Consider the following 21,499-nt stretch of genomic DNA (forward strand, 5'->3'; position numbering starts at 1 on the left):
TCATTTTCTTAAAGCTGGAATTAAAGCGCACAAACAGAATGACCTCAGTGGCTGGTTTAGAACTTCCCGGCTAAGGGAGCAGCTCGGAATAGAGTATGGCCACAAAGCCCTTTCTTAGGTCCATCTCCAGGAGAAAAGGCCCAAGATGAAGGCCCAGTACTATGTTGCTGCCGGGTGAGGACATGAGAGGGCCTTAGACATAAAGTCCAGCTTTCTTCCTGGTCCACTATGTCCCAGGGTGCAGATGGGGGCGGGTGGGGGGACATAAGCTCACCGTGGCTGGTGTTAAGGAAGACAGGAAGCCTGAACTATTAAGGAAATGCAAAGGAAGTTTTTCACGACTCTTGTTGGCCCCACCCCTCATAGAATTCAGATTCCGTTCATTAAAATGAGGACAATAATTCCTTGTTAATTACTTTATGTTGCTGTGGGGACCTCAAGGGCAAACAAAGCTCTCAGAAAAGTATAAAGGGCAATTCAGAGTAGGACTGTTGACTAGCGACGTCATAATCTGCGCTTTTGGAAGTCGTTGCCTTCAGCTGGGGCAGCAGGAAAGCGGCGAGCAAAGAACAGGAACGCCGCACCGCACTGGCAACCTGCTCCGGAAGAAAAGAAACCCAGCTCGACCCGAAGCGAAGACTCTCTAGCAATCGCCAAAGCCAAAAACCTCGGGAAGTGATAGTAGGTATCCGGAACCCACTCTGCCCGCCCTGGGCACCTGCTCCGTGGCCATCCTCAGACCAGGTCTGTCCGCAGCCGCCGGGCCGGCTCGTGGGCACTCCCTGGCGGTACTGCGGGAAACTGCAGCACACGGAGCGAGAGGCGGGGCGGGGCGGGGCGGGGCGGGGCGGGGCTGGCGGGCGAGCACGGGGGTAGGGGCGGGGTCTTTTTTTCTTTGCGCGCGCGGACTGATGGCGTCATCGAAGCGCCTGGCCCGGAAGGAAGTAGCGTGCCGAGGGGTGTGGCGGTTTCTGCGGTTGCCCTGGGGTTTCAGACGTGTACGGAGCGCCTGGAGGGACAGCCTGGTACGCGGCCCCCCCGCCCCTCAGTGCACGTTCGGCCTCCCGGCGGCTCGGGGCTGGAGTTGGCTCACTGAGCTCCGGGGCCCTGGCCCCGACGGCTCCTCAGCCCGCCCACCCGGGAGCCGCAGAAAGAACCCCTGTCTGTCCAGTCCCTTGCCCATGGTTCCCTGCGGAAGCACCTTGGACGTGCCTAGCTCGCGGAGGAGGGCGGGGAAAGGGCACGAGGGGGCGTGGGCTGGTAGTGAGGACTTTTGCCGAGAGGAGGCGTCTACTGCTGGGTAGCTGGAGGCCGCCACGGTAAAATAAGTTAGACCTGAAGGGTGGAACCCGCGCCTTGTGCCGATGTGCCCGTCCTTCGCCATAGTTTTTTTCCAGATCATTCAGTGTTCGGGGAAATGAGTTTCTAGGTGTAACTGTCGCACATCGGTACCCGGACGGTTTTGAACCTTCCAGGAGTTCAGAGTCTCCCAGCCCGTGGCACGTTTTCCTATAACCGCAGGGCTTGAGGCAAAGGATATGGGAGATTGTGGTTTCGGTTTTGTTAAGAGTATCTGTCCCGTTTAAGTTCAAAGGAGTAACAGGAGGTGGATGACAGGCCAGAGAATCCTACCTCGGAACTCAATTGCTTGTCTCTCTGCCTAGGGTCCCAAGGGAATGACTGGTGGTTTCCTTCGCAATGGCAGGCAATTAGAAGTAGGAGGCTCTGACCAGAAATGCATAGATAGCCGCAGCTGCCTGTCATTTGACATCCTCTGTAATTTGGCCCAACACACTGCAGCTGCCTCTCTTCCTTACTCGTATAAGTGACAACCCATTAATGAGAAGTGAAGAGAAGGCTGTGTTTTGAACGCTGCCCAGTTGGCACCGAATCTCCCTTAGGTATAGCAGTGTCTGGAGCTAGTGCCTCTTCGCTTCCCACAATTAAGGACGGGAATGTTGACAGAGAACAAGGATGAAATGAGCTGTAGATCTGGCTAGCACTGTGTCCTGCCACAACAGGCTGCTTGTGAATCATTTTTCCTGAGCTACAGCTTGACGAGCTACTCAGAGTGTGGCATCCTCTCTCCTGTATGTCAGACCACATTGTCCCTTATCTGTAGGTTACAGGTTCACTGATGGCTCAGTTGGGAGCAATTGTGGCTGTGGCTTCCAGCTTCTTTTGCGCATCCCTCTTCTCAGCTGTCCACAAGATAGAAGAGGGACATATTGGAGTATATTACAGGTAAGGCAGAATCTGGCTCCTTTCCCTTGTCACTGGCCAGCAGATCCTGCTAACATCTGTTTATTTTATTAAATAGGAGAGTCTTTTCCAGGTGGAGCTTTTAAAGCTGTGGCCATAGGTAAGGGCGCCTATGTGCGTATTTATTTAAATTTGTAGACTTAAAACTGTCTTTAGTATTTTAAGGCACTGCTGATAGGTGTATCTATGGGTTTAAAGACAAAAGTCTCAAGGAATCAGTGCGCTTTACAGATCATCTGCGAGATACTGTCTTCTCTTGCATCCCTTGAAGAATCTTGTCTACAGACTGCAAGGCTACCGCTGTAAAAGTTGGCAGAGTCCCAGTTCTTGGTGGCAACTTGAGAAGTACACTGTTAACTTGAGAGACTGTTTGAAAGTGAATATTTCAAAAAACTTTTAAAGGCTCTAGAGGATGACCGGTGTCAATCAAGGCCGCTTAAGGAGAGTGACTGTTAAATAATCTTGAATCACTTTCTTTCCAGTGGCTTCTGTGCCCCAGGTTTTCATTTTAGATTTTAGAAGGTGAATTTGCTTGACTGAGTGTTTGGTTTGTGGTTCTGAGCATCAAACTCAGAGGCTAATGCATGCTGAGTAATTGCCTGGCTACTGAACTATAACCCCAGCCCTTACTGTAAGCCTTTATGACACCACTGCCCCTTTTGAGACAGGGTCTCACTGTGTAGCTCTGCTTGCCTGGAATGCTCTGTGTAGACCAGACTGACTTGAACTCACAGAGATCCACCTGCCTCTGCTCCCAAGTGCTACAATTAAAGGCATGTGTCAACATGATCAGCTTGACCCCTTCTTTCATATGGGTCCTGTAATATGTATGGGCTGCCAATAGCAAACTCTAAAATGCTTGTTAAATTAGAGTTGTAGCTCAGTGGAATAGCTTTTGACTAACATACTCAAGTCCCAGAATTAAAAAATAATAATTAAAAGAGATATGACCTTTTATTGCATTCCCCCTCCTCTTTAGTGATTTATCTCTGCCATCTGCTTTCATGTTCCCCAAAAGCTTTTAGCTTTGCCACTCACATGCAACTTGATTAGAAATATGTCAAAACACATATTATATAATTAATATGTATTGAAGTGACTTTAAAGTTATTCTTGAACCAAGTATGATGGATCAACACCTGTAATTCCACCTGTAAAAACACTTGTGTGAGGGCTGAGGCAAGATTACTATGAGTTTTAGGCCAGCCTGGACTACATAGCACGTACTAGGCAAATCAGAGCTATGTAGCAAGAGATCTGTCTCAAAAATGGTGAGCTATCATATGTGCAGCCCAGATGCTTCTTGAACATGGTCAGGTAAAAGAAAGTGAATTCCCCTTTTGCTTTAAGTTAGACTGAAACTTTGGTTAAGATCCTTCGGCCTTCCTCTGTAGTTAAATTCCACTTGCTTCCTCTATCGTGGAGTCTGTCACTTCAACTGCAGTATATTTAAGGAGCAGGCTGCAGCTCATTTTGGTAGAGTATTTTACTAGAATGTATGATGCCCAGGGTTCAGCCCTAGCACTGCCCAAAGAAAGTTCTTTTATTGCCCATGTCACTGTACTCCAACAGTGATGCTGCTCGTTGAAACTGGGTTTAACACTCTACCACAGGCTACACAGGTCGGCAGCTCTGACGGGCTTCTCTCTGATCGTGTGCAGCCAGGGAGTCTGCTCTTTGTGCTTAGTCTACGTACTTACTTCTCAGATGCCAAAAGTATGACTAATGGCTTTATGTTTTTCCATCAGGCTTCCTAGAATGTTCAAGTTGAGACAGAAGGAAGACAGGAAGAAGGGGTAGACACTGGCATGTGTCACTCTGTATTAGATTTTTGTAGGAGTAGACAGATGGTTGTGGTTGGCCCGTCATAAGTCTTGACCTAAGGCAGTGGTTCTCAGCCTTCCTAATGTTGTGACCCTTTAATACAGTTCCTCATGTTGTGCTGACCCCCCCAACCATAAAATTATGTTCTTTGCCACTTCCTATCTATAATCTTGCTACTGTTGTGAACAGTAACGTAAATATCTGTGGGTTTGGGTGGTCTTAAGCGACCGCTGTGAAAAGGTTGCCTGACGTGAAAGGGGTTGTGACCCACAGGTTGATCTAAGATATTTCTCTTGAGATACTGAAGCTGCCTTTCTCCCTCTTCTGCAGAGGTGGTGCCCTGCTGACCTCCACCAGTGGCCCTGGTTTCCATCTCATGCTCCCTTTCATCACCTCCTATAAGTCTGTGCAGGTATAAGCAGCTTCTGTGGTGGGGTGGATTCATTACAAATTCGGGTTGTTGGCTAATACACAATTTGAGATTATTTAGCTCTAGGATGAATAAAATGCCTTTTCAGAAACAGAAAAAGACTCTCTTTCTCTCTTTTTCTCTCTCACACATACAGGGTGGGAAGGGAGAACAGTCAGAGGCTCTTTTAATATTACTTGATCAATGAAATAGCCAAGCAGAGCCATTGCCTCGCTTTTAATATTACTTGATCAATGAAATAGCTAAGCAGATCCATTGCCTCGATTTGGCCTATGAGCCCCAAATGGAAATTATTTTCTTACTTTTGAGGTGAGGCTAAAGAAAAATTTTTATGAATGTTTAAAAGAAAGTCAAGTGTGTGTATGTGTGTATTAAATCACAGGTTACCATGATAGATGGAAATAAAACATGGAATTTTCCTTGTGGAATTTCCTTATTTGAAATTCAAAAATATAAATATAATTGTATGGGGACGTGGTTGGTTGGATAAAGGCTAATGCCATGTAAAATAAGAATAAGATAAGCTGTAGCCAGCCTTCTCCTGGCTGAGGTAGACTAAGCATCTCTAAAGCATATCCAACTAAGATGGGGCAGGAGAGATGGCTCAGTGGTTAATAGCACTGGCTGCTCTTCCAGAGGACCCAGGTTCAATTCCTAGCACCCACATGGAAGCTCACAGCTCACAGATATCTCCAGCCTGTTCCCTCACACATGCAGGCAAAACACCAGTGTAAATAAAAATAAATTACATTTTTTTAAAAAAAGTATTTCCAACTAAGAAAACTCAGACTTAAAGAATAACTTTTAAGCCAACCCAGCACAGGACTGGGAGCTGTCACACTGAGATAGAGGCTAACATACACCAGGATCTGAGCTCAATTCCCAGGACAAAAGAGAGAGAGAGAATGAGATCAACCCAGCAGAACACCCATTGTGTGAGCTTCTTCTCTTTGCCTTGCTGTATGGACTTCTCAGTACTTTGGATTCCTTTTCTTATGAGTCTCACAGTTGAGCAGGCACTGTATTCTGAAACAGGTCAAAAAGGAGCCTGCTGCTTCAGCAGAGGTAAAGTACACTCTCCAGCCCCAAAGTCAGCCATTTTCTGTATGATCCTGCCCATCCACGGTGCTTCATGTACAGCAACACAAGAGTAGACACTTTTGCTTGGCTTCAGGTCACAGCCTGGAAAGGAGGTTAGATGGGACAGTCATGTTAGCAAGAGAGAGGTTCTGTCCAAACAACAAGCAGTCACTTGTAAAGACAGAGGCTTTGGGGTTCCAAATAGTAGGTTTGTCTCTATCACTGCCCATTTTACATTGTTTGATATTTCCTCTGTCTCCAGACAACTCTCCAAACAGATGAAGTGAAGAACGTACCATGTGGGACCAGGTAAGGTACCCAGAATAAGGCTGGTGACACCTAACAAGTACGGAAAGGCTGAGGACCGATGGGCTGCAGTGAGATCATGTGGGGGAAAGGCAGTGCCAAACTGAAGGGACAGTGAAGCCAGGAGGAGAAAGAAATTCCAGGTGCCCAGTGCACCTGAAGACCTATTAATCCTCTTCATTCTTTCCCACTTAGCCATTTGCTTTGATCTAAAGATAGGGACTACCCTTTGCTTCCTGACCATGCAAAGGTTCTTGCTGTTTTCTCTGTGGAGGCTAGAAGCTCTGCATGCCACCTGCTCAGAGGTGTGAGCTGCCTCACATTCCATGAACACTGTGCTCCTGTTCTTAGAGTTACATGTAGGCCATCTCCTCAGGAGATGTCACCAGATTCCAGAGCACACTGATAACTTTGTCACTTCTCCCTCTGATAGTGGTGGGGTGATGATCTACTTCGACAGAATTGAAGTGGTGAACTTCCTGGTCCCAAATGCAGGTATGTCTTCCCGTTTGTTCATGCAGGCATTTGTCTGGGCCCCACAAGAATTGAGAAGTTTGAAGTCTTAGCTTTTTCTTATGCTGAGCTCTCTCCTCCACAGTGTATGATATAGTGAAGAACTATACTGCAGACTATGACAAGGCCCTCATCTTCAACAAGATCCACCATGAGCTCAACCAGTTCTGCAGCGTCCATACACTTCAGGAAGTCTACATCGAGCTGTTCGGTAAGAATGTGGTATTCGCTGTCATGGTCAGTGCTGTCCTTCCCCCTCCCTGAGGTGTGTTAGGCTCCATCAGTCCTACATATGTCTGCTTCTTAGCGACCACACCATAGAATATGGAGCCAGTCACCAAGAGAGTGCCAGGTAATATGGAGAACAGCTGAACATAGTGGTCTATGCATGTAATCCCAGCACTCAGGAGGCTGCAGCAGGAGGAAAGCAAGTTCAAGGCTAGTCTGGGCTACAAAGAAAGACTTTTTCTAAATAAATAACCCCCAAAAAGAAAAAAATAATAAGATGTTAAGAACAATCAGAAGAGCTGGTTGCCGAGGCACACGCCTGTAATCCCAGCACTTAGGGAGGCAGAGACAGGCGGATCTCTTGAGTTTGTGTCCAGCCTGATGTGCAGAGTGAGTCTAGGATAGCCAAAGCTACACAGAAACCCTGTCTCAAAAAAAAAAAAAAAAAAAAAAAAGAGCAATGGGAAGGTCCTCAGAGTAGTCAGACATGCTTTGGAGTAAGAGTGGAGTAAGGCAGTCACTGCCAGCCTGAAGAGAGACTGGAACAGAGATGTTCTCACTATCCCTGGAATAGTACTCTCTAGTGAGAATGCAGTGGTTTCTAGAAGACGCTTACAAGAACATATAGCCTAACATACTTTATTCTTCTCTCAGAAAATGCATCCTGCACATAGCTTCCCCACCCTCCACGCCTCCCAGGCCTCTTCCCACCTTCCCTCTTCCTTAGATCCACTCAATACCCAGTGGAAAAGAACAGGCCTCCCAGAGACATCAACCAAACATGGCACAATAAGATACAATATGACCAGGCACAAACCCTCACTGGGTCCAAGAGCAAGAAAATGAGGGTGCTGATGCTAGTAGATAACAGAGCTGCAAGCAGACCCCTCCTCCCCTCTGTCACTTGAGTGTTCTTCCCACTGAGTGCAGGGCAACTGGTGTTGCATGGTGAGAGCGGTAGGTTGATGCTTAATTCTAGAAGCAAGGAAAGAAGTGTAGCTTTTTACACTTCTAGAACCTTTTTGGCATCCTCCCTCCCATGTAGAGATGAAACACTAAGTTAAAGGGAACCCCATGCTTAAGTGCACACCTTCTGTCTTTTTCACCTGGCCTCGGGAAACACTTTTGCAGCAGAGGCATCCCAGTCAGTATTAGGGAAGCCTTGTGGCATTCTGTTTAAATCCACGTCTAGATGTTTTCTAGGAGCCAATGCTGAAAGCAAATGACCTCTTCTTGACACTTGGACTGTGTGATGACTTTTCCAGGAGCAGTCATAAAACAGCATTTTTGTCAGTGCCGGGGATGGAAGCCATGTCCCACATGGGTGGGCAAATAGTCTACCACTCAGTTGCATCCTCATCCAAAGAGTACTTCTTAGAAGTAAAAGAAAATTACCAAAGTTGGTTGTGATCATAATTAACCAAGTCGCCAAACCTGTCGGCACAGCCATTACTCCCGGCACTCAGGAAGTAGAGGCAGGAGATCTCAGTGACTGAGGCCAGTCTAGCCTACATAGTGAGTTCTAGGCCAACCAAGGCTACACAGTAAGAATCTGGCTCATAATAATAATAATTGTAAATCAAACAGTTCATTTTTTTACAATTTTACACCGAGATTTAGGAAATCATTCAAATCACTTTCAGTTTTTCTACAGTAGAAAATAAACCTATCTTCAATTTAATAATTTGTATTCTTTTATTGGTTTTCTATTTACTGTGTTTTCAAAAAAATGAAAATTTTGCTTTATCTTTTTATGTCACACCAGTAGAAATCAATGAAATATAATTTTCGCCATTGTGTTAGGACACATGTACCACTAATGAACATTTCAAGGCATATGAAACCTTAAAAGACGAAGAATCTCTCATGTTCCTGGAAGGAAATTAGACTGTTTTGTATTTGAGAACTTCTTGATCTCTAGACAGACACTTACTACTTATTAAGCTGTTGCTTCTGTAGAGTGGATCTGGAGGGAAATGTATTTTCTTTTGCGGGTTGGTGTCTTAGCTAGGGCTTCTAGCGAGGTGATGAAGCGCCATGGCCAAAAGCAACCTGGCGAGGAGAGGTTGTTTAGCTTACATTTCCACATCAAGGTCCGTCATGAAAGAAGGCAGGGCAGGGACTCAAGGCAGGAACCTGGAGGCAGAAACCGAAGTAGAGTCAGTGGAGGAGGGCTGCTTACTAGCTTGCTTTCCATGCTTCACTCCACTTGTATATTTATACGCCCAGGACCACATGCCCAGGGGTGGCCTGGTGCACAGTGGTCTGGGACCCCACAGCAATCATAATGAAGAACAAGCCCCATAACAAGCCCCTGGGTTAGTCTTCAGTTGAGGTTCCCGATTCCCACTTGACTCTAGTTTGTGTCGACAAAAAGAAACCAGTATGGTATTTATTTCTTCTTGATCTCTTAAACCCATATCAGATGCTAATTTTATGTCTTCTTCCCCCACTACTAAGAGGCCTGTGAGAACATATTTACATGTAGAAACATCACAAGTCCTTGCCTACTGATTGGACAAATAAGAATATAGTTTTAGCATTCTAACAATCAAACATAGTAATTAAGCAGGTGTTTCTCTCTTTCTCTTAGCCCCCACCCCGTCTGCTTCTGTCTGTCTGTCTGTCTAGCTCCTTCTCTCTGTGTGTATGTTTGTTTCGAGGTGGAATCCAGGGCCCAAGTTATGTATGCCCAGCAAGTGTTCTGCCACTGTGCCAATTCCCACCCCACCCCCAAACCGAAAGGTTCATGCTTTGGTTACTAGCTAGCTTTCATCAGCCTCAGTGTGAGCATCTGTGAAAGAAGGGAGACTCGCTGTTCCTGAGAAGCTGTTGCTTGGGCACAGCTGACTAAAGCAGGTGGCAGCTGACAATAATAGGAGTGATTCTGCCCAGACACCCAGCCTGGTCCTGTTGACTAGTTTTTTTGTTTGTTTGTTTGTTTGTTTTGTTTTGTTTTGTTTTTTGAGGATCTCAGTGAGATCTCACTGGTAGAAGGCAAGGAAGAGAAGGCCCAGGCCAGAGAGGCCTGTTTTAGGACACATGTGCCATGGTATTGCTGTTTACAAAGAGGGTCAGTGAAAGCCTTTCCCACACTTTCCTCGAAACAATTCACATTTGAAATCTAGAGGAGCAACCAGAACCAAAGCAAAGACAGCATATCAGAAGACACAAGCTGGGCTGGGGCGTTAGCCCAGTTAAGTGCTTGCCTCATAAGTATAAGAGTCTGAGGTTGATCCCTAGACCCTAAAGCATGTGTAGTGCCATAACACAGGAGAGATGAGACAAGACAGTCCTGGGCCTCACTGGCCAGCCAGTCTAGCCTAATGGATGAACTCAAGGCAAAGAGAGATCCTGTCTCAAAGGAAGTAAATACTGTTATTAGGATGACACCCGAGGTGGTCCCCTGACTTCCATGCAGACACACATGTGCACATGTACTCAACACCCAACACAAATTATAGAAAAAAAGAAAAAGAAAAAAGACATGGGCTGATTTTCAGAAGAGTAAATTTCATTTTCTCCTCGTGATATTGATAGAATTCATAGTGAAAGCAATATGGGCTCTCCTGAACATTAGGCCAGGGTTTTTGTGTTTTCTGTGTCTATGTGTCTGTCTTGTCTCTGCACATGTGTGAGTGTGAGTAGGTGCCATGTGTGTTGGTTAGGGAAGTGCCTGCAAAGGCCAAAGAGGATGTCAGATCCTTTGAAGTTGTAATTTCAGGTGGTTATGAGTGGTGCATGGGGCTGGGAACTGAACTTGGATAGTCTGGAGTAGCAGCAAGGGGCATTTGTTTTTGCCATGGGGTCTTACACTGTCAATCAGGCTGGCTCAGAACTTACTGTGTTATCCAGACTGGTCACAAATTTATGACACTCCTGCTATAGCGTCCTTAATGCTGGCGTTACACACCTGAGCCCCCCCATTATACCTCCAAAATTAATTCTTGATTTGATAGTATCTATAATAGTGCAGCAAGCGCTCTTGGTCAATAAGCCATCTCTCAGGCCCTTGTTTTGTTTTTTAACTAATAAAATTACAAGATATAATACACCTAGCTTTTGGTGACAAGACCTCATTGTGTAGCCCAGGCTAACCCTATGGTTCTCCTCCTTCGGTTGCCCAGGTACTGGGTTACAGGCATGTCCCTCCATGCCCAGCTTCACTTGCTTCTCTTCTGAAAACCTGGTATAGCCATTCTACCACCCTCCTCCAAGGGATCCGTGGGCCTGCCTTCTTTGATGCCAGTTGAGAAAGGCTACTCAAGGAATATTTTTAAATTGTTTTTGTTTCTTAAGCTTAGGCACCCTGTAAGGTATGGGATGATTAAACAGTGGGGGGTTGTTTTGAGGACAGAGTGAAGGATCACTTCTGTGTCTCCTCCGTGGAGGACTGCTTGAGGGTCTTAGATTAGGTCTGGCTTGCTGTGTGCACCATGTTGGAAAGACCAGTTGGTAAGCTAATGTTTCTGCTGGTGCCTTTCCCACATTCTCCTCACCTCACCTAGGCAGTAAAACAGCTCCATTTGTGTCTTTGTTGATTCCAGATCAAATTGATGAAAACCTCAAGTTGGCTTTGCAGCAGGACCTGACCTCCATGGCACCTGGGCTTGTTATTCAAGTAAGCATTGCCTCATGGGAAGTCCTTATATTTGATACTGCGTGCTCTCTCACAAGGGATACTCTTTTAGCACAAGGGCACCAAGAGCCAGTTGGAGCTTATGTCCCTGACCATTTTCATTTTCCCATCAGTTGTTCTTTGTGCCCTTCTCCAGGCTGTACGAGTGACAAAGCCCAATATACCTGAGGCAATCCGCAGGAACTATGAGTTGATGTGAGTAAGCTGACCACCATGAACTCCCCTCAACCCACCCCAGAGCTACAAGCTCTGATTTTCCTCCTTCCCTCAGCATTTGCTAGTGTATTGTACTATAAGGTCGGACAGGCACGCCAGCACTCAGGGCACAGAGAAGCCCTGGAGAGCGGTGGTGCTTTTAAAGCTGAGAGAGTCCTAGCAGTGGAGATAATGGGGGCAGACGAGCAAGCTTAGGGGCGGGTCTATTTTATTAGTTTCTGTTTTATTTTGCTCTGAGAGAGGGTCTTCTTAAGTGTCCAGGCTAGCCCAAGCTCCTGTGCTTAAGCTGTCCTTCTGCTTCAGCTTCCTTAGTAGCTAGGATTATAAGCATACACCTAGGCACTGTGTTTTATTTCTCACAAAAGAAAGCTGTGTACTTGTATGCAACAGATTAGTAAAGGCTGAGCCACTGAAGAGCTTTGCATGGGAGAGAAAAGACGTCTGAGTGTGCTGCTCAGACAGAGCTGGGTTTCTGTGGGGAGCACTGAGGTTCCCCAGCCTCAAACACAGCCTCACAGCTGTGTGTTTTCCCTTCCAGGGAGAGCGAGAAGACAAAGCTGCTCATTGCAGCCCAGAAACAGAAGGTGGTGGAAAAGGAGGCAGAGACAGAGAGGAAGAAGGCCCTCATTGGTGTGCACCTGGTTCTCTAATCCTTTTTCAGGGAAGAAGGGTTGGGGATGGAGAGATGGTGTATAAAAAGGCAGGGCATGGTAAAGTCCTCCAAAATGTTTCTGGTGTGGGGGGTGGCATTCATATCCTCAGGAGCCAAGTGGAAATTGTCAGATCATAGACAACAGATCGTAGTGAGTCTTGAGTTTTTTGTATCTCTGAAATTGAAGGAACACTTTTTTTTTTTAAATAATAATGTCTTCCCACAGAGTTTAGCTTTTTTTTCCTTAAAGATTTATTTATTATGTGTACATTGTCCTGCCTGCTGTACACCTTCATGCCAGAAGAGGGCACCAGATCTCATTTTAGATGGTTGTGAGCCACCAAGTGGTTGCTGGAAATTGAACTCAGGACCTTTGGAAGAGCAATCAGTGCTCTTAACCTCTGAGCTATCTCTCCAGCTCCAGGAACACTTTTCTTAATAAGAATGACCACCATTTACTGAGAACTTCATATGTGAAGTAATTCAATTGTCATATCACCACCAACGGAAAGTACTGTCATTTGCTTGGACGTTTTTGTTGGTTTGGTTTCTTAACTATTAGTTTTTATGACTCTGGGGGTGGGGGGGTGCCTCTAAGGAGACGCTCATATGCCATGGCACAGTTGTGGAGGTCACAACAACCTGCAAGATGGTCGCTCTTCACACCGTGTCCTGACATAGCCTGACTTGGCTGGCAAGCCACGTATCCACTCAGCCATCTTGAGATGCTTGCGCTCTTTCACTCATCTCAGAGACTTGTAAACGTGTCCAATAAGAGGAACCCCTAGTTCTCCGGTCAACTCGAGCTGTTTCTTGAAGTGTCAGGTAGAACTTATTCTTTAAGAGGTTGACTTGGGAGAGAAGTTAGTTTGTGCCCCTGACTTCCCAGGCACATCCATCCCCATCCCCACCCAATCAGCTCCTTCAGCTACTATTTCTTGCTGATGTTGTCCTCCTGTGCTCACTGGGACATTCGTCTCTGCTCAGGTGTGCCCCCTGGAGCTGCCCTCTGTGGACTTGGCTCTATCTGAGCAAACCCATTCAGGTATTAGGGCACTGAGATCAGGGGAAAGGTGCAGGCAACAGGCTTTCTGCTTTTACGTTTATCATCTGTGTGTGATTGTATGGGCACATGCATGCGAGGTGCGTATGTGGAGGCCAGCAGACAACCTGTGGAAGTCAGTTCTCTCCTTTCATCATGTGGGCCCTAACACTGAACTTGCACCATCAGGTTTACCCACCATCTCACCACCCTAGCCAAGCTGTTGACTAAAATCATGTCAGCACTAAAATCCTTTCTCAACTTCATTTACTCAGAGGCAGAAAAAGTGGCTCAGGTTGCAGAAATCACCTATGGGCAGAAGGTAATGGAGAAGGAGACGGAGAAGAAGATTTCAGAAATTGAAGGTGAGTAGGTGGATGTCATGCCTGACAGAGCATGGGTAACCGAGTTGCGCCCTGTGCTCGTTTTTCTCTGTTCAGGGTGTTATGGTGTCTGACATACTTGCTCTCCTCTGCTTAGCTTGGATTTAGAGCTTTAAGCCAGCATTGCACAGGAAGCAGGTCTTTGCGCAGCAAGGGTTGGTTGTGTTGATTATGCACTGAGTATTTTGTTAGGAATAAAAGAGAAATCAGGGCTGATGAGATGGCTCAGTGGGTAAAAGTGCTTGCTGCCAAACCTGAGGGCCTGATTTTGCATACCCACAACCCTCAGGGTGGAAAGAGAGCACCAACTCCTAAAAGTTGTCATCTGACCTCTGTACCAAGGCATGCTTGCACATGCACACACACAAATAAATAAATATTTGTAAATAATTAACTAAATAGGACAGGGAGCAAGGGTGTCAGTCCAGGCATGGTAATAAATTCTTATGTCTCAGCACTTGAGGTAAAGGCAGAAGGGGGTGAGTCAGAGGACAGCCTGGGATACAGAGCAAGACCCTGTCTCAAAAAAAGAGAAAAGAAAAAAGAGGGAGAGAAGGAAAGAGACATAACAGGCCCTGTTGACCTGGAGCTCAGTCTAGCAGGTATCTCTGACACTGGACCCAAACCATGTCTCTCCCTGCCTTCACTACCTCTTCTTCAAAAGCCCTCTAGAGCCAGGCATGTTGATGCACAGCTGTCATCCATAGCAAGATCCTGCAGGGGAAGAGGGAGTCAGTGGGTGCATTGTTTTTTTTCTCAGTGTTTGCTCTCCAGGTCCACATAGACACTAAGGTAACCTTGATGAAGGCCCTTGAGCACCAGCAGCTCTGGAGCTGGGGGACATGTTGTTCACTGGTTTCTGACCACTGCTCACCTTCAGTTCCCCCTCCTGAACCCTCACTTCCCCCCTACCCTCACTTTGCTTCACGTAGTTCCTTCTGTCAAGTGACTTCCAGGACTGAGGTGGATCCTCATGGAAGCTTAGGCCACAGTGTTGTGTGTAATTTGCACTCACTGTGGAGCGGGCAGGCTTTGCAGGGCCCACCGACAAGCTGATTAGGATGTCACAGATCCGTGGGCTATCAACAGGGAGCTCTCGGTAAAGCAGTGCTTTCATTTCCTGTAAGTACTTGCCTAAGAAGAAGTGCATCAGCTAGGAGAGTTTGTTCCCAAAGCCCACATTGTGCAGGTCCCAACAACCTCTAAATCCCACTCCCGAGGGCTTTGACGCTTCTGGGTTCCATGGGCACCTGCATTTAATTGTGCACAATCACACAGAACGGGTGCTGGTACTGCACGTTTGTCATCCCAGCACTTGGGAGGCAGAGGCAGGCAGAGTGCTGTGAGTTTGCGACCAGCCTGGGCTACACAGAGAAATTCTCACTGCTGGGGTGCAATAAGACACCCCAAAGTGCAGTGCAGGATCTTTTTCAGCAGTCAGCACTAAAGATATTAAGGACTTGAGGTTGCGTGGTGTGGTGATACCTGTAATCCCACTACTTAAGAGGCGGAACACGAAGATTCAGAGTTCTAAGCCAGTCTGGATCACAGAAAAACTGACTGGAAAACACCAGCAACATGCCGTTCTGACAGCCTTGGTTCGATCATGGCAGAGGGAGAGAAGTGATTTTCCCAAGTTATCCTCTGACCTCCATACATGTGCCATGGAGGTCATGCCCAGCCCCTCCCAATAAATACACAAATGTAATAACGAAAGAGGTTTTAATGGGAGGTGGGAATGGCAACAACAAACAGAATCCCCAAAGAGTGGCCTTTGTCCCTGAGTATTGTATTACAAATGTGACTGGAATGTGGCATGAGGCTCAGTGTTGAGCTGTGCATCATCGTTGAGCAGGGAGGTTTACCAAGTGATGAGACGAAGCAGGTCTGAATCCAAACAGTGTTCCCCTGGACCAGCATACATAAATCTAGAAGTATCCAGCTTAGTCACAGTTGGAAACTTTGGGGAAATGAAGTCTGGTAGCAGACACTTTTATCCACTGAGCCGCTTTACATTTGTGCTCTTCAGTCTTGGGGTAGACATATGACAGGCATGGCAATGCATGTCTGTAATCCCAGCACTGAGAAGACTGAGTTAGGAGGATGCCATAGTAGAGGTTTTCCTTTTTGTATTAAACTGAAACTCGTGCTACACTGTCTTAAAGATATTAGGTTACTTTCTTTTAGAGAAATGATTTCTCTGTACTATCAGGAAGGCCACATAGTACAATGCCAGTCTCTCCTGTGTAAGGAGAGACCACGTCAAAAAGCACACACAAAAGCCACCTCTCCAAGATCATAGAGACTAGAAAATGTCTTTGTTGGTTTTTTTGTTTTCTGCAGTACCAGGAATGGAACCTGGGGCTTTGATTTGTTTTTTGTTTTTGTTTTTCGAAACAGTCTCTTTGTATGTAGCCCTGGCTGTCCTGGAATCACTCTGTAGACCAGGCTGACTTTGAACTCACAGAGAGTTCCTCTTGCCTCTGGCTCCTGAGTGCTGGGAATAAAGGCTGAGCCTGAGGTTCTGTGTATACTGGGCAAGTGCTGTACCACTGAATTTTAATTGCCAGCCCCTAGAGCACAGGCTTCTGTATCTTCCCATGGTTTTTGTACTTGAGCCAGTTCCCATATCTTCACCCCTTAGATGCTGCATTTCTGGCCCGGGAGAGGGCGAAGGCTGACGCTGAGTGCTACACTGCTCTGAAGATAGCAGAAGCAAATAAGGTAAAGGCCTGACCACATACTGAGGATGTGTTTGCCATTGCTGCTCCCGCCAGAACTCTGCACTATGTGAGACAGCTACTTCCCTTAGGTGGGAAGCCATAGCAGAAGTTTCATTTTTATGGTAAACATGGAAACTCTGTCATAAGATTACTTTCAGAAAAAATGGTTTTTGGGTAACAGAAAGGCTATGAAAATAGAAGAAGCATATATGCTTGACAGAGACTCTCCAGATGAAAGTTGAAAGGGTACCACCAAATTTTGTCTGTCATCTCTTCTAAGTTTTCTTCACTTTCATATCATAGCTCAAGCTGACTCCAGAATATCTGCAGCTGATGAAGTTCAAGGCCATTGCTTCCAACAGCAAGATTTACTTCGGCAAAGACATCCCCAACATGTTTATGGACTCTGCAGGTCTGGGCAAGCAGTTTGAGGGGCTGACTGACAAGCTGAGCTTCGGCTTAGAAGATGAGCCCGTAGAGGCAACCACGAACGAAAATTGAAAAAAAAAAAAAATGTATACAACCTCTGATTGTGCCGCTTAGAGAGATCTTTATTTTTTAAGATGAGACAGAATGTTCCTCCTTTCCACACTACCTTCTTTGACTCTTCAATTTACTGTGGTAAAAAAGGAAGAAATGGACATAAATCTACTCCCTTCTGGGAAGGGAGAGCAGATGGAGAATTGTTTTTTGGTTTCATTTTTAATTCAGGTAAGTAGGTTATATGATTTCTGATAAGGTGTGTATACCATATATTTGACCTCTGACCTTCAGGCACCAATTTGGTCCCTTTGAAGCTGGCTTAACTGCAGATACTATCAATGTGACGTGGGAGACATGTGGCTGCTGCCTCCTCTTGGTTTGATTCCCTTCATGGGAAAAGTTATTCCATAGTTTTCTCCCTTGCCTCTAACGCAGGCAATGTCAGCATGTGGGGTTCATAACAGAAGGGGCACCTGCTATGGAACACCAGCTGCAGAGAGTGTTGGCCTGCTGGGCTTTTTTGACAGTGTGAGTGGGTTATTCTAGAGCTAAGCTGTTGTTGAGCCTCCTTAGGAAGAACCTGGTGCTAGGTTTTGCAAGGTTTCTATACACTGTACTTGTGCTCTAGTGTTTTCCGACTACACCTCTCCGCAGCAGGGCTCAGTCACCACCACACACTCCTTTTCAAATTTTTCACCTGATCTGTGATTTGATTTCTTCTTGGATAACCCATTAATTCCACTCAGCATTAAGATGGGAACAAACAAGTGTCGTACTAGCTGATGAAGTAGGCTCCTTATACCCATTAGCACTGTAGTGCTGTTTGGCTAATTATGTGAATACTTTTGAAACCAAATGACTTTATCTTTGTGGAGACTCTTCATTGACGAGCTCTCGTGACTGAGGAGAAGGAGCCAGCCAGCAGACATCCAGGTAGTAGAGCCTATGGCCTTTGTTGGGGGTTTGTCTGACATACTGATAAAAGGAGCTCTTAAATCCAAAGAGGCAGCTACACAAGAGTTCATGCCATGCCCCATGGGCTGCACTAAATCACCGTGGTTTGTTTTTCTTTGCTAGTTAGAAAGACAGTGGGTCACCCTAGGAGGTTCAGAATGACAAGAACAAATAGAGATCTTAGATCCTGAAACTGGGCTTGGGGTACGGCTCCAACATGGCCTGTGAGTGCTACACAGGATGCCCTTGTGGAGAGCAGCTGTGCAGTTAATTTGAAGACATGGCAATGCCCTGTGTAACTGTGGCCAGCTCCCGCTTAAGATTTGGCCTTGGTGTTAGCTGCTCCCTGCCCTATCCTCATATACACACAAAGCACCTACTGTTATCTTTTAGGTGACTACTATAAATGATATTATCTGGCATTAATTCCCACCTCATTTTTGGTTCTGTAAGTCAGCCCAGCTTGCTCCTAAGTAGCACCAGGCTTGTCAGGTTTTTGGGTAGCATTCAGCCTGCCTAAAAAAAGACAAAAATTGATTCTGCTTACCTCAAATGTTGCCCTTCTCTCTTCTAACTCCTCACACTGAGATTTCTCAAGCCACTGGTCCTGGTCACACTTTGTGCAAACTATAAAATGTTCCTGGCAAGGATGGATTTTAAAGTACTCAAAAGTTCTTGCAAAAGTGGTTGGTTTTTTTCCCCAAGACCAATTCATCTTCCTCCCATTGGCTGCTGTTAATCACTTGCTGAGAGCAGCTTGCTGTACCCTCTTCCATCTGAGCCTCAGAAAACACTACTTCACTGGAGTCGGTGCAGGAGTATAAGGGTATCTCACCAAGTGGCACCCTCCCGGTTTGAAAGTCTCTTTGCTTCTGACATTCTGAAAGCTCATCCCTTGATTACAAAGAGTCACAATAAAGTCCTGCTGCAACTGCTGCTTCCCCACCCCTGTAACGTCACTTCTTTAAAGAAAACATGTAAATGTTCCTATGTCATAAACATAAATTCAGTAGTTGTTGGTATCTGTCACAGCAGGAAAATCATGGAATTCAGCTGTCCTTTTAGCATGGGATACCTGGCCCATCTGTCTTTGTGACTTTGTTTTTTGTAATACTAGAAAATCTGATCGTAAAGCATTTGAATTCTAAACATAAAATGTGATAAGCCTGCAGTTTTGTAGGCAGTGAAGTCTATGGCTGCTATTTTTAAGTAGAACTTCTATCAAAATAACTGTAAAATTTAGTTTTTGTAGGACTTTTCCCAAGGAACAGCCACCTTGGTGGAATGTTTCTCACTAAACTTTGCAACAGCATTTCGTACCCAGTACAGTTTTTAATCACTTTCAATATATAGTCAGAGTGTTTGTAAGAAAGCCTAAAGTTTAATAATTTTTATATAACTAAAAATAGATATGGAAGAATCAGTGTGGTTTCTGAGTTGGGAAGGGACCACTGAATGAGGCTGAGTAATAAAATGCTCTAAAAAGGGGAGATATTTTATAAATGATCTGTGGTCTGTATATGTCCTGTGAAGAAAAGTTAGCCATGGTTACTGACCTGGACTATCGTAAGTTGGAGTTTGATAAACTGTACCTTGACAAACAGCTACTCTGTAAACTTCACCTATTCTGTTGTCTTTAGTGGGATTCTAGCCACTGTTTGTTTCATTATAAAAGCTGTAATGGGCAATCGTGTTTGAACTTCCATTCCTTTTTATCTCTACTTCTGTGTAAACTAGTGATTGAATAGACAAAGTAATTTTTTCAATGAGCCCCAAGGGCATTAATAAGCCTTTATAACTGAGAAATGATTCTTGGTATATTAATCATTCCATAAATGATACTACTAGATTAATTGCCATGGGTTAATAGCTGCAGGAATTGTTTCAGACAACACAAAAGATCTCATGTGAATATACTTATCTTTTGGATTTAATTTTAGTCTTGCTAAATAAAATGTCTGTCTTTACTTTTATGATTAGAGTAAAATTTACCAGTACATATTGGGCTAGGTGACAAATAAAACTTCCCTCTTAGGCGTTCCCTAAAAATATATCCAGGTGATATATTCTCAGCTGCGTGTTGGTGCACACCTTTAGCCCCAGCACTCAAGAGACCCTGTCAGAAACAAACAATTAATACATTGCTCCAAAAGATAAAGACATTCCCAGTTGACCCAAAACCCATATGATATCAGTTTAAGTAGATAACTCCCAGACTGGCCCTGGCAAACTGCCTAGCCTACTGTCTCCAGATAGATGTCAGTGTCAGTTAATTTTACAACTATATACCATCCCATAATGGTGTGCACTTGTATCCCACTGCCAAAGAGGTAGAAATACCAGAATCCCAAAGGCTTGGGGACCTGCCAGTTTAGTCTCATTTGTTGAGGATCTATGGACGTACCACCCTGGTACTATAAATGCACAACAACCAAAAAGTAATTGAAAGTCAAATATGTAACTAATCTGTGCTTGCCCGTGCTGTACTGCGCAACTTCACTGCAGCACGGGCCGTGAACAAACAGTGTGCACTTTGTACCTCATACTGTCACACCACACACTTATAAATGCTGCCTTAACCACCTCTGCTCAGATGCAAGACTCTAGGTATTATTGAATTGCAGTGTTCTCACTATACATAAACCTCCTCTTAGAAACGTTCTCACTTTATTACAGAAAACTATGATTATTCAGCATTAGTATCAAATGTGTTTATCTTTGGGGTTTTTATTTTGAGATAGGGTTTCACATAGCCCAGGCTGGCTACTAAATCACTGTGTAGCTGAAGATGACCACTTCTCATTCTCCTGCCTCTGCTTCAGGTGCTGGAATTACAGATGTATGTCATCACCGCCACTGCATGCAGCTCTGGAAACGAGATCCCTCTATATATCTTGGTTGGCCTGGAGCTCACTGTGTGGGCCAAATTGGGATCATATTTATACCAACCAACTTCTGCCTCCCAAATGCTTAGGTTGCAGGTGCTTGCCACAACACCAAACTGTTTGATGTTAGAGCTATGCATGGTGACATGCCGGTAATCCAGCACTCGGGAGAAGGAAGATCCAGAGTTCAAGTCCAGATGCTCCTAAGCTACACAGCAAGACTGAGGCCAGCTAGTGTTGCATGAGACTATCTCAAAATACTGTTTGAATTTCATAAAAATTCATTAACTGAATGTGGACTTCTGGATAGTGTTAGTGACTAAACAAAGCAGACAGGTTTGGGGGCAGACTCCTGTGCTAACACATCTTCAAAATATCCTTTACTCTCAAAGTTTATACAGCAACTGGGCATGCTCAGAAACACATCCTTCTGAAAAGTGCCTCCACATACCAATACATACAGGCCTCCCTAACAAATCCTCACTCCCTTTGTCTGAGAGCTTCATTTTGGAAACAAGGCAGCAAGGAATAACTCTTTCTCCATCCTTTTATATTTTGGTTGTGTTTATTTTGGCTTTGCATTCAAGTGAATCCATTGCATTCAGTTACGTTAGGACAGAATTTCCAACAAATATTGAACTGCCCTAAACACGTCCTTTTATATGTTCATTAGAAGTGACGTTTTCAGCATTGACAACTATAAAATCAAAACATCAGTCAACTCTGAAAACAATGAAGATGCTTTACATCCCCCTCCGGAGGAGCTGCTGGCTAGAGGAAGGGGGGATCATTTTCTTCAGTGATGTAGCCACTGGTAAACTGCTGATGCTCCAGTAAATAACTGCCCACCTGTGGTCACACAGGCACCTAGTCAAGCAG

General features: G+C 45.2%; 1 protein-coding gene across 4 annotated transcripts; it reads left to right on the forward strand.

Moving 5' to 3' along the window:
- Positions 1 to 526: 526 nt before the first annotated feature.
- On the forward strand, positions 527 to 19,708 carry Erlin2 (ER lipid raft associated 2). Of its 4 annotated transcripts, none has more exons than XM_021639900.2 (12): positions 527 to 681; positions 2,123 to 2,244; positions 4,417 to 4,498; positions 5,859 to 5,905; positions 6,336 to 6,397; positions 6,501 to 6,626; positions 11,191 to 11,264; positions 11,419 to 11,477; positions 12,037 to 12,128; positions 13,468 to 13,557; positions 16,220 to 16,299; positions 16,602 to 19,708. In XM_021639900.2, exons 2-12 carry the CDS (start codon positions 2,138 to 2,140, stop codon positions 16,797 to 16,799), a joined length of 1,017 nt encoding a protein of 338 aa, XP_021495575.1. In that variant the 5' UTR covers positions 527 to 681; positions 2,123 to 2,137; the 3' UTR covers positions 16,800 to 19,708. The 4 variants fall into 4 exon arrangements, with proteins under 4 accessions (XP_021495575.1, XP_021495572.1, XP_021495574.1 ...); XM_021639897.2 differs by lacking the exon at positions 527 to 681 and adding an exon at positions 917 to 1,025; XM_021639899.2 differs by lacking the exon at positions 527 to 681 and adding an exon at positions 1,169 to 1,319.
- Positions 19,709 to 21,499: the final 1,791 nt, after the last annotated feature.

The sequence above is a fragment of the Meriones unguiculatus genome, chromosome 4, assembly GCF_030254825.1.
Source record: "Meriones unguiculatus strain TT.TT164.6M chromosome 4, Bangor_MerUng_6.1, whole genome shotgun sequence".
Lineage (NCBI taxonomy): Eukaryota > Metazoa > Chordata > Mammalia > Rodentia > Muridae > Meriones > Meriones unguiculatus.